Source organism: Pterocles gutturalis, unplaced genomic scaffold (genome assembly GCF_000699245.1).
Source record: "Pterocles gutturalis isolate BGI_N339 unplaced genomic scaffold, ASM69924v1 scaffold740, whole genome shotgun sequence".
Classification (NCBI taxonomy): Eukaryota; Metazoa; Chordata; class Aves; order Pterocliformes; family Pteroclidae; genus Pterocles; species Pterocles gutturalis.
The window spans coordinates 4,686-16,762 of NW_010142996.1; the positions used below are offsets into that span (position 1 = coordinate 4,686).

A 12,077-nucleotide genomic window follows, 5' to 3' on the forward strand; every position below is an offset into this window, starting at 1 on the left:
CGGCAGCAGGTGATTGAAAGCCGCAAGTTGGTTTGCTCCCGCCTGTTTACGCCATCTCGCTCTTCGGTTGCTGAACCACACCTGTGATGGGGGAGAGGAAAGACCACGTGTGATTCCACTCTGAGATGTTGTCCCTTCTCAACTGGGTTGCTGATGCATCAGATGGAAATGCATCCTGAATGACAGCACTGGCCAAAAAAAAAAAAAAAAAAGGTTCAAGTTGCTGCCTGCCGTGGACTTTAGTAATCTTCTTCTCCATTCCTCAGTTTACTTTCTCACAAACGACAATATTGCTAGTGCCCTGTCTCCTGGGTGAAGATATGTGCATTTAAAACTGTTAAAGATATTGCTAAGGGCATGGGAGGGTGCTATCAGCAGCAGGGCAAGACGGAGAGGAATAATTTAGCATGTGTATTCCGACAGAGTCACAGCAAATAGATGCATAGCTACCACCTGGCCATTCTGCCTTGTTATCTGACAACTATGTGAATTATGCTGAAGGATTAAGTACCATAATAGCAACACGGCTGCACTGTTAGGAGGGATAAATAGACAGATTAGCATCATGGTTTCTGTGTTAGACAAGCTAAATAGATAGAACCAGACCAGAGGGAATACAGGGGTTTTTTTTAGCTTCTCTGTACTGTAGCAAATCACTGTTGTCTGTATGCTAAGACATGCTCTCCTTGCAAGAGGCACTGCAGAGTGCACAAGAATTGTAATGCAGCCAATTTAAATCTCCGTGTATTAAAATAAACCCAGTATTAATGCATGTGCAAAGCTGGGCTCGTGTTTCCTACAGTGCTAGTTTACCTGTAAGACTCCAGGGGAGATTTTTCTAAATGTATTTGTCTGCCCTGATGTGTTTTATCATGGGCAATCTCCCTTCTGCATAGTGGAAAGGGCTTCTCAAGCTGTCTCTTGGGCTTGGTTTACTTCATTTAATCAGAGAGGCTCTCAGGCCCGATCCCTGTTTGGGGTTCAGAAGTATGCGGATAAGCTTTCAAGCCAGATGAGAATGCAGCTGCTAGACTTTGTGAGGCCTAAAGGGTTAGAAAACATTATTAAATTTCACAGCAACAAAAAAAAATGGAACAAAAATCACAAGTGTAAAGCATTTGGGGGGGAAAAAATCCTCCATCAGCCTTCCAAACTGCTGAACGTCAGAGCAGAAGCTGGGGTTACAAGGGTTTGAGGCACTGCAGTCCAAACTGTCCCCACAGCTTGTGAATTAAACCAAAACTCTCTTCCCTAGATAGAGCAGAATCTTAGTCCGATGCACCTTGCACTTCAGACATGATCCACATCTCAGAGTATCTTTTCCTGGCCTTTACATTGAGTCTCCCTGTAAACAGTCACTTGTTAGTTTGCCTTTTTCTTCTTGGCACCTGTGGGTACGTATAGCTCACTCAGCATGACGACACAACACGTTTTCGCTGAGAGCTGCTGATTTAACAGAGTGTTGGTTCTCAGTTCGCATGCACTGCAGCCGTACTTGCTGCAAAAACAAGCAGACGCTGAGCTTCACGCACAGATTTCTGTGAGGCTCTCTGTATCGCAGTCTATTGCTCTTTCTACTCATCTACTAGTGTGCTGTGGAAGCAGTTTGATCAAAACCTGAATGATAGCCGTGTGTGACCTGCTGATGACGGCTAGGAAGGACCCAGTCCTGGGCAGTCCTGCACCACACCCTGTTATTTACATCCACGTACAATGAAAACAAACAAACAAAAAAAGTTTCGTTTTTTTTGGAAGAGTTGGTCTAAATTAAGCCCCCTGAAATGTATACAGTACTGATGTCAGGTCCTTGGCACCAAACGTGTCTTTTTACAGACCTGTTCCTACTGCACTGCACTACTGGCTGGAGAAGCGTAACCTCTCAGCACCTTCCAAAAGCGTGACAGAAATGGGTCAGCTTACATCCGATCTGCATTGAGCGACAAAGTCCATGCAGGTCAGAATCTCTGTATCCATTTTTGGCACCAACAGTCACTAGCAAAATCTAGGACAGAGTTAAGGAGAGAGAAATGAATGAACGTTAAGGTCTGTGGCACTTTACAACTCTTTTATACAGCCCAATCCGTGGCACGGCTTCTAGGAGCGGTAAGCAACACAAATGAATAAATAAACTTTTGTTTGCCCTGGTCATGCAAAGAGGACGGTCCTGTCCTTCTCTCACACGTGCACGTATGTGCAATTCATGCTCATTAAGGACACAGAACGTAGCTCCTCCTCTCATAGTTGCTTCCACTTTCACAGTTAAGGACAGAAAACCTTTTTAAGTATTTCTGTTAGCTGAACATAAGGAGATAAACCTTCTCTCTTCAGAGAAAAAGGTCTTGTGCCAGGCTAGAAGAGCTTCCACTTGAAAAAAAAAAAAAATCTCAGTGTTAAGAATAGCATATAAAATTCAAATACCTGAAGGGAAAACACAACCAAGCAGCTATGAACCCAGGAACGGAGGGGGAAAGAGAAATTGAACTTGAAGAACATAAAAGCCACTCCAGTGATTTCTGGTACTTTCCCGACACCGCAAAGGGTGGGAAAGTTCCTTTTTTATAACCAAGAGCCAGATGCTGGCAAATCCACTTGGGATTAGAAATTCAAAAGAACCATGTGGAGTGAGATGGTCTAGCAGAGGACATGTTTCTCCAAAAACATCTCCACAAGTGCTCAGCTTCCTCGTGGCGGTTTGTCAGTTGGCTTGGCTAACATATGATCAAAACACAACTTTGAAAAGATTCGTGTTGTCTTACGTTACACCACGTGAGGTTGTTGTCCGTGCACCCACACGCACACTTGCATTCGTTGTTCAGAATTAAAATTCACACATGTGCGTACGACTCCTCCCATCTGGCCTCTCCACATCCCGTTAAGGGTGTGTAGTTCCTTTATTTTTAAGGGAGATAAAAGGAGACTCTGAATCCTTTTTACAACCATACTCAGCGCAGCAAGATCTCTGTCTCAGCTGGAGCATCATGGAAAAACAAATAATAAATGATAATAATAACAAATACACATGCACCAAATGAGATTCCCAACAAGATGTTTAAGCGTAACGCTTCCTAACAGAGCCTGGCTGGAGAATCCAGCCACAAATACACTGAAACCTTCCACAAAAAAAAAAAAAAATAAAGATAGGATTTATCTTCCCATGCAGAAGAAGGGACATTTCATGGCCCAAACAGGTTGATTCTGCCCCTTATTTATAACCCACAGAAAAAAAAGAAGATACATTCCAGCTAATGACGTTAGCAATTCTTTCCCTTCCCCCGCCTTAAAGGTGGCTCAGGCCTTTATGCTTATAAATCATTTTATTGGTAGTTAAAATATATAGGCTAGAGCGTCTAACTGTAACGCGAGGCGCACTTCAAAGGGAACCTGCTTTCATTTCACAACAGTTAAGGTTTTATCAGCCACTAAAGATTCCCCCTGCCAGAGGATCCTGTTACACCATGTTAAGCCCGGGGTGAAGGCTACGGCTGCTAAAACCAGACTGGGTGGGAAGAAGATGAGGAAGAGGAAGAAGTTTTGAAGCTGCTGGTCTGCCTGTAGAGACATTCTAGAGGCTGGTGGGGCTGAAGCATACAACTGGAGTTTTATGCTGGAAGAAATGTAGCCAGCACTTGGGAAAAGGGATGTGTGAAGAACCCAAGAGCAGAAAAACCAGCATGTCAGAAACATGACTTTTCTTAAAAAGTTCTTCCTGCTCATTTGTCTGTGCACAGCAAAGAGATCCTACACTGAGTAAACATTCTGCTTTCCAAGGGTATAGATGTACAATATGGGCCACTGAAAACAACAGTTTGTACCTGCTAAAGACAACTGGGGCTTTTGTCGCTGTGAATCATCTTCCAAAGATGATTATTATTATATCTATTAAATAGACAGGAGACGCGTTATAGAAACTGCTCAGCTCTACTGAGGGGAAGCAGAGAGATACACGAGTGCCCTCATGGAAAATAACTTAAAAGCAGAATATATCCAAACAGGTTCTTCACGTGCTAGTCATGCCCAGGGTCCAGGTAAGAGCAAAGTCCCTCCCTGTGCCACGTGCACCTTGCTCAGTTAGCAAGGATGCTGCTGCAAGGATCCTGAACGCTCGATGTTCACCGCAGAATATCACTCGATCCGTTACCTTCACCATCCCCTTCACAGATGGGAGGAGGAGGCACGGCAAGACTAAGAAACCTCCCCAATTCATCACTGTCTGCCTTGCAGAACCAGCTGACTTCAGAAGAGCCCATCCTCCAAGCCCAGATTGGGTTTGGGGCAAAGGTTAGCACTGGTTCTTATTTAACCTGAACGCCTGCACCCAACCCTGCCAACGGCTGGCCCGAGATGTCCCAGCCACTTGTTCTCAACCAGCGGAGAAGGGCTGCAGAGACAGCTGCCTGCCAGGATGGGGCTGGACTGAATTATCTCCGCAGCCGCTGAGATATGGGTCAGCTCCCACAATTTGTCAGACAAGGAGAGGAAAGGAAGGTCAAAAAGAGCCTCCTGTGGGAAAGAAAGCCTGTTGTGTTCCTGCTCAGCCTAATCAGGACTTGCTGTTGGAGAAAGATAGATGAGCTAAATGAGCTCGTAAATGGAAACAGGGATGGAAAAGCCAAGCCGTGCCTTTGCGATCCAGCAGAATGGAAGAGATGCAACATGTGTTTGCTTTCACAGGCTCAAGAGGCTGCAGAAACCAGGTGGAATAGAATCATAAGGCCATTTATGGCCCAAGCACACCAAAAAAATTCCACCAAAGTCAGATGAGGTCCCTTCCTAGGTTGCATAGAGGCGACTCTTCCAGATCAGGTCCCCTCCAGGTTCTCCTCTGAACAAGGGCAAATCCCTGCAGCACCTTGCCTTCTCTGCACTAGTCATAAATGCTGGAAACCCTGGGCTTCCCAGGAGGCTGACGCAGAAGGCTATTAGAGGGGAACTCTAGCAACAGCGATGAGAGACCAGGAGCAGTCATTGCTCCATCCGAATGCCTTCCTTCGGACGGTGCTGAGAGTCAGCCCTCCCAGACGGGAAAGGGTTGAGACGTGCAGTGAGTCGGGATCCTGTAAATCCCTACAACAGCTTAGTGATGACTATGCTTCCTCGGGCAAGTGCTGAGGAGTGCGAAAAACAGATATCAGAGACACACCAGCATCATTGAGGTTATTGAGATAATTCTTTACAAAACAAGAAAAAAAGCCCGTGAGAATGCACAGATTTTAGGCAGGTAGATTTCGACCTGTGTGTGTGTAGGGATATGGCTGCATCTCGTGACACTTTGGTCCACTGCCTAAAATGCTGAGCCTCTGTCACTTGTGGGTGATGTGGTTAAGATAAAATACTAAACAAGGTTAGTGGAGCAGAACAAATGACTCTTCACAAATGTGATTATCCAATGAATTTAGCCTATATTTCTCCTGGCAAAGCCCTGTTCCTGAAGGTGTTAGCTATTTGTAACAGTCTATTGAAGAATTTCAACAGATTGTCGTGTGAATTTTTTTTTTTTGCAAACCTTTTTTTTTTAATAAACTATTGCTAGCAGTGACATATTTGATTGTGACGTTGATTACTTTACTCTTGAGAAATATTCTTTCTAATCTTTGAGCACCTGTCTAAAAATTAAACATGTCACAAACACTTCTTCAACCCCAAGGCCATCTCTACCTTTAAATGATCATCACAGTATGACTTCCTAGCTGCTAGCAGATTTCATATTCCAGATAGGGAAGCAGGAGAAATGGGGCAGATCTGTCCCCTTTCACACTGAGACACCCTAAGCCCAGGTTTGAACTCATGACTTCACAGCTCCAAACGCAGCCCTGCCCGGTGATGCAGCTTTACCCCTTACTGTAGTAAAAGTTAATAATACTCACAAATTAAAAAAATATTATCATTGAATGAAATAGCTATTGGATTCTGAATGATTGTTTGCAAATGTCGCGTTTTCCAGCTCTGCATTTTAGAAACAGTGCTTCTCAGTGATTATTTCAGTTGTCAGAGCAAATTCTGCTAAAATAAAATTTTTTAAAAATTAAATCTCTGTTTTACTTGTTTCTCTATTAACCCTGCGTCTGTGGATGAATGAGACTTGCGGAAGCTGAAAGACATCAGGATGAGCTCACTGCTGTCAGAAAGCTGCTGCAAGGTAGGGTGTTTTATGAAGTGCTTTCTCTCCACTTGAACACTTCACTCTAGATGGCCAAGTCTTAACGGCGTTAGAGTTGCATTTAAACATTTCGGAACAGGCTTTGATGTTCACACCTCATGGAGGTGAATGAGATGTTGGGGAGCAGATTTCTTGCTACTATTGTCGGGCTAGAGATAGGCTGGGCTCTAACAGCAAACCAGCGGCACATCGATTCCTGCTATCAGGATTTTCTTTGCAAAAGAAAAAGCTATGAGTTTGAAAAATAGTGCAAACGCTACATGAAGTAGCTCAAAGTTTAAAACACCCTGGCAAAACAAACAGAATCTATTTAATTGGTGTCCCAGTAAACAGAAAGCCTCCTTAGCTGGAGAGATAGAGAACAGAGGAGAGCCACGCGCGCTGGCTGCTCAAGCAATGGCACACTTGCTCGCTTTACTGGGCACACACTGGGTTGTAGCTCTGCTAGAATCAGAGGTTCAGCACAGGGTATATGAGAAAAGTATATGAGAAATATTTTGGTCCACGCCCTCGTTGGATTGGAAATTTAGTGATAAAGGTTCTTCTCATAAAACCTCTGGGAGGCCCTATTTGTTTTCAATACAATGGGACAGACACTCAGCTGCTATAAATCAGTGCAACTCCACTGACTTCCATTTAGACCAGCTGAGTGCGCAGTGTTATACACAACCTCTTCGTCCAAGGAACCGGGATCTCGTTCATTGCTTTGGCCTCTGGGCCCTCTGTCCTTTGTAAGAAAATCAAATCATCACCACATTGTTTAGGGGATCCCTTTTTCAGCTCGTGACCACGAGGCTGGCAGTTCTGCTCCTTGGTCCAAAGCGGATCAAGAGAAGCAGAATAGGACAAAACAATTGAAAATGTCAATTCCAGGTTTTGCATCTCAACACACAAATCCACAGCTTTACGTAAAAATCATGTTTTACTGAACTGCATGGATTCCCCCATCTGCAGAAGCCAGCAAGGTCAAAGGAGCATTTTCTGACATTAATTTCTCTATTTGTTTCATACAGATTTCCTGCCCTGCATGTACAAAACATGCTGGTCTCGTCAAATTATGCTGCAAGTCCTGAATTTTATATTAATTCCTGTTGATTTCAACCAATGCTTTGCCAGAAGGACTACAGGATTAGGCTTATCATTTCCATCTTCAGTAAAGTATAACACACTTAATGAAATAGCGCTGACTCTCCAGCAAGATGCCCTCAGGCTTACATAGCTGGGACTATGTCCCCTGTCAGTGGGACATTTCTATTTCCAAGGGGGCTGGTTACTGCAATTCTACTACGAATACCAAAAGTGCTGATGCTTTTCCAAGCAAACCCTGAGATACAGACATAGGACGTGCCTGCAATGTTAAGAGATCATGCCTGGCTTTTACAGAGCTCAGGTGGAACAAGACTTGCCACTGCAGTTTGGATAGCTGGCAATTTACTTCACAGTTTGCTTTTGTTTATTTTTTATGTGACTAGGAGGTGGAGAGGTTACTCTTTCCTTTAATCCAATTGCATTTCTGTTTCTATTTCAGGCTGGAGAGGTGTGAAAGAAGAGCAAAAAAAAACATCAAGCACTGATTCACTAAACAAACGAAAAGTAATGTTACAAGGCTGTAACCGACCTCTCTCTCATTAGCAGCATCCTTCTGCATCAAGAAACACGAGGGGGAAGCATCCGGACCCTCCTCACCATCTCATTTGCATTCAGCCCTTGCTGGTTTTACCTTGCGGAGCTGCTTCTTTAAAGCTGACTGCAACAGCACGCTACCCTCGCCCTGACCTCTCCCGGGAGCTGGATGCTGCCTGGCATCGCACCGCTGGTCCCTCGACGTGCCTGGGCACACGCAGCGGCAGTGGCACCGCGGTTCTCACGGACCTGCTGCCGCGATGCCAGGGGCTGTTCTCACCATGGGCCCGTCTATCTGGATGCTCCGGTGTGCGAGAGCGTGGCTGGCCCCGTGCCGTGGAAAACAAGCGTGCCAAGGCAGCCTCCGCCAACGAGAGCCTCAACTGCCGGCTCCTTTGCAGAGCCTCTCAGTGCCCCGGCTGCTGCCAAAAACACAGGGCAGCTGTTGTGTCATAACCTCATCGCAGCCCTCTTCACAAGAAATGTAAAGTAGTTGGACTCTCAGGAAGAAAGAAAACATTCTCAGCTGACCTTTAAGGGAGGGGGGGATTGCCTCAGAAGAGCCAGTTTGGACACATCTCAAAGAGTTCAGGAAGCAAAACACCAAGCAAACAGCACTAGGCTCCAGTGGCTTTGCATGACTCAAGTTAATGCTCCGAGCTCTGGGGGGACGTGTTTACGGCCACACTGTCCCTTCGGATAATACCTTCATCTTCAAAAAGCACCAGCTCAAGGGGCAGGACGGACCTTTGACCACAGTGACAGCTGGTGAAAGAGCGCTGGGGTCCCCACTAGCCCACAACAGAGATATCTGAGAAGTTCCTGAGAAATCCATGTATTTTCTGGAACCTAGACTGGAACCTGCTGGTAAACAGCGGTTTTCAGCTTCTTTGCACCGAGAACAGAATTGCTTTGTGAAAAATTTCAAGCAAAATTGAATGGAATTTCTTCTTTTTCTGGTGCTCCATTTGGCATGTCTGAGCCACTGCAGCACGATCTAGAATCTGGCTGTTTGTTTACTACAGTTTGAAACTGTGTCATAAAATACATATGATGTGAGTAGCCTAGAAATGCACCGAGATTTCAGAGACAGAATTGCTCTGAGCCTTTTTATTAAATGAAACATCTATTTTCTCCCAGGCAGAAATCACAATGGTATCCATCATAAAAATGATCAATAAAGCACTGGGTTGCGACTCCTGCTGTCTAGTTTAATTTTGTTATTGAAATGACGGTTTCTCAGTGCATGGAATTTCCTGGGGATTAATAACAGACATCAGCATCACAACACACCCACCCCTTCCCATTTCTTATTTATTTCCAGAAAGCACCCACTGCCCAAACCATAGGAACTGGGATTAATGTACTCGTTACCGGTATGAATGCCTGTGGCAGGACCATCTGAATCATCTCTAGGTGATGGTGAGAAGTAAAAGCCGCCATCTATTTTTTCAGAACGATTTTGGTAGATTTCTGGGAAAGCTTTTTGAGATAATACTTTGGATCCTGCCTCATCTAACTTATTATAGCACCAGGAAGAATGGAGATGGGCTGCTTGCATGGGAACCTATGCACCAAGGTCTGTTGGTGAAAAACATTTTCAGTGCACAAATTTCTAAGTGACTTGGGATTGCAGTGCTGACCTGAAGACAATTTGGGCATACGCGCTGCTTTGTTTTTACCTTACATTTCTTTCTGTTGGTATTGTTCAAGGAAGAAACAGAAATAAGCACTGGGGTTTGTTGGTAACTAGCCTTAAAAATGCAACACATTTGGGCAAACAGATCCAAAAATGGGATCATCTTGGAGAAGGATTAGTTTCAGCTCCCTAGACTCATGACTGATGTACCTGGTGCCTCTTTTGACATCAGCATTGCTTTGAGAAGTCACTTCTACACCTAGACAAGAATTTCTGGAAAAAACCTATTTTTCTATTGAAAAACACTGTACTGACAAAGCTAAATTGTTCATGAGAAAAGGGTTGTTCTGAAAAATGTCCCTTCTCTAGAAATGCCAGGGAGAAAAGTTTCAAAATTATCATGGAATCCCATTTTGGGTTTTTTTCCATATAAAAACTTTGACCTCATCAGTTAGATAACTGCAAAAACTGTTGTAAAAACCCAAAAATACATTAAAGATCAAAATCAAAGCTTCCATTAAATTTGCTAAATGAATTGCTTAGCTGTTAGACTTAATTTTTTAAATCCATGAACACTTGGCATTAAACAGCTTGTTTTCTGGAAGGGTGGAAACGGGAGCTTGCAGATGGGCAAGAATTTGTTCAGTACCGGACAATTAGTGCGGACACATGAGTCAAGACTTTGCCTTGCACAAAAACAATTCAGTGGGAATTTCCACTGGTGGCCTCGCTGGGCACAGATTTGGCGCTGTAATCCCCATCCTCCTGGAAATCCATGGCAGTTTTGTCCCTGGCTATGCTCAGTTTGGGATTAACCTTTTAATGGCTCGTACCTTGGGGTGTGTTGAAGTCTGAATGCTGGAATCCTGCATCTCAACCATACAGACACTGCGGTGACCTTGCAAAAATACTGCTCACCCTCCCGTGATCTTCCTAGCAGATGAGAAACCGGAGCTTGGATCTGCTCCCCACCACCACCCCCTCTTGTTGTTCAGCTTGTGAATTTTATTAGCTGTCAACGTGTCAAACTTCCACTTAGCCGGACAGCTGCGTGACCAGCCAGACTCTGAGGCCTGCCAATAAAGTTTAACAGAGCTATCAGCTTTTCACATGGAAGAGATCATGGTACGGGAATACTCAGGTATCAGAGAGAACAAACAAGATTTAGGTAAGTTCACCCTTCACAGGGTAAAGCAAAGAGAGGTGAAAAGGATCAAAAAGAAAAGAGACAGTCAGGCCTGTTTATTCCTGTGCAGCGCTCGTACAGTGATTAGCAAAACGGGATTCTTGGGGACAAGATAGACAGGTAGACGTTGGCATGGCACTTAACACCCAGGAACCCTGATCTCAGCTCCCTACTGTTATTAGAGCCATCTTCGACCCAAACCATGTTTCTTGGCCTCGAAAACTCTGTTGAGACAGGAACTACAAGGTGGTAGAAGATTCCCTGCTGGATGGGTACATATGTGGATGTGTGTGGTTTTTCTTCTTTTTTTTTTTTTTTTTCTCCACAAGAACTTGATTGACTAATGTTTGTAGGTCCCGAGAGCCAGTAGAAGATCTGCTCTGATATCCAGAAAATTTTACAAGGGGCGGCAGGCTTAAAAGTGGTGGGAAGAAGCTGACTCTGCCAGGATGTCGGAATGAGAAAGCCATCAGGAATGTGCCTCAGAGAACAGCTGCTACTAGAGCCCTGGCAGGAACCTCCACACAAGCTGCCTGGGAGCAAGTAGGGGGATTCGGAGATCACAGCTTGAGACGAGAGAAAGGTTCTCTTTATTCATTTATTTAGCTTTCCTGTTCTGTTTTTGCCTCCCTCCTTTCTCCCAGCCTTGTCACAGTGAGGTCAGAGTGTCCTGGAAAGGAGAGAACCTGCCTCTGGTTTTTGCACTCCCTGGCACTTCAGGGCTTTTCCCTTCATCCCCAGAATGCCCACATCAATGCTCACGCAACGCAGGTTTCTCTCATCCCATAAAAAGATGCTACCTAAACCCTCTTCTCCCTTGAACTCCTTTATTTCTGCTTGCCACAGAAACAACTGCTTTTATTCCCCGCTTAACATCTTATGTCCATCTATACAAGTAAGAGCAATTAGAAACAGAATACGCAAAACAAAACCAGAGGAATTCACACGTTCCAACTTCTGGTAGCTTAGCCACCTTAATTAGCCGCTTTCCCAGGCTCCATCTATCTATGAACCTACACGGCTAGCAAATTAACGCTATCACTGCTGAACACACTGGCATAGTCTTTTGGCTAAGATGAAAACAAGACTCAGTTTAAAGTTCGCTAGATTTCCTTTTTGCAGGCTCCACAGCCACATCTTGAGGGATGACGGGTTCAGGAAAAACCAGTACCTCTCAACAGCAAGCTGGAGGGAGGTGAAAGGACATCCGCTGCAGTGCTGTGACTGGTTTAACACTTCTTTGGGAAAGAAGGCTAATGGGAAAAGTCCTTAACCACTGAACATCCCAGGTGTGGGGGGAAATGGCCATTCCCAGACAGCTTGGGGAAAAGAGCAAAAACTTCTGGCTTCTGAGCGAGCACATCAAGCTCATTATCCTGACAACCACAGAACAAAAAAAAAAAAAAAAAAGCCTGTTTTGTTTTGGAGGCACTGCTTAATTGACTGACTGTTTCCCTGTCGCAAGCCTGGAG

At 44.6% G+C, this 12,077-nt stretch overlaps 1 protein-coding gene across 1 annotated transcript in view; it reads right to left on the reverse strand.

Annotated features, from left to right (window-relative positions):
- Window positions 1–12,077, reverse strand: part of LOC104469828 (paired box protein Pax-7-like) — a gene marked incomplete at both ends in the record, with an annotated part of 14,122 nt that overhangs the window by 929 nt on the left and 1,116 nt on the right. Inside the window, 1 exon segment of the mRNA XM_010084539.1 lies at window positions 1–81. This exon segment is cut by the window's left edge and continues 33 nt beyond it. Within this exon segment, the coding sequence (XP_010082841.1) occupies window positions 1–81 (81 nt within the window).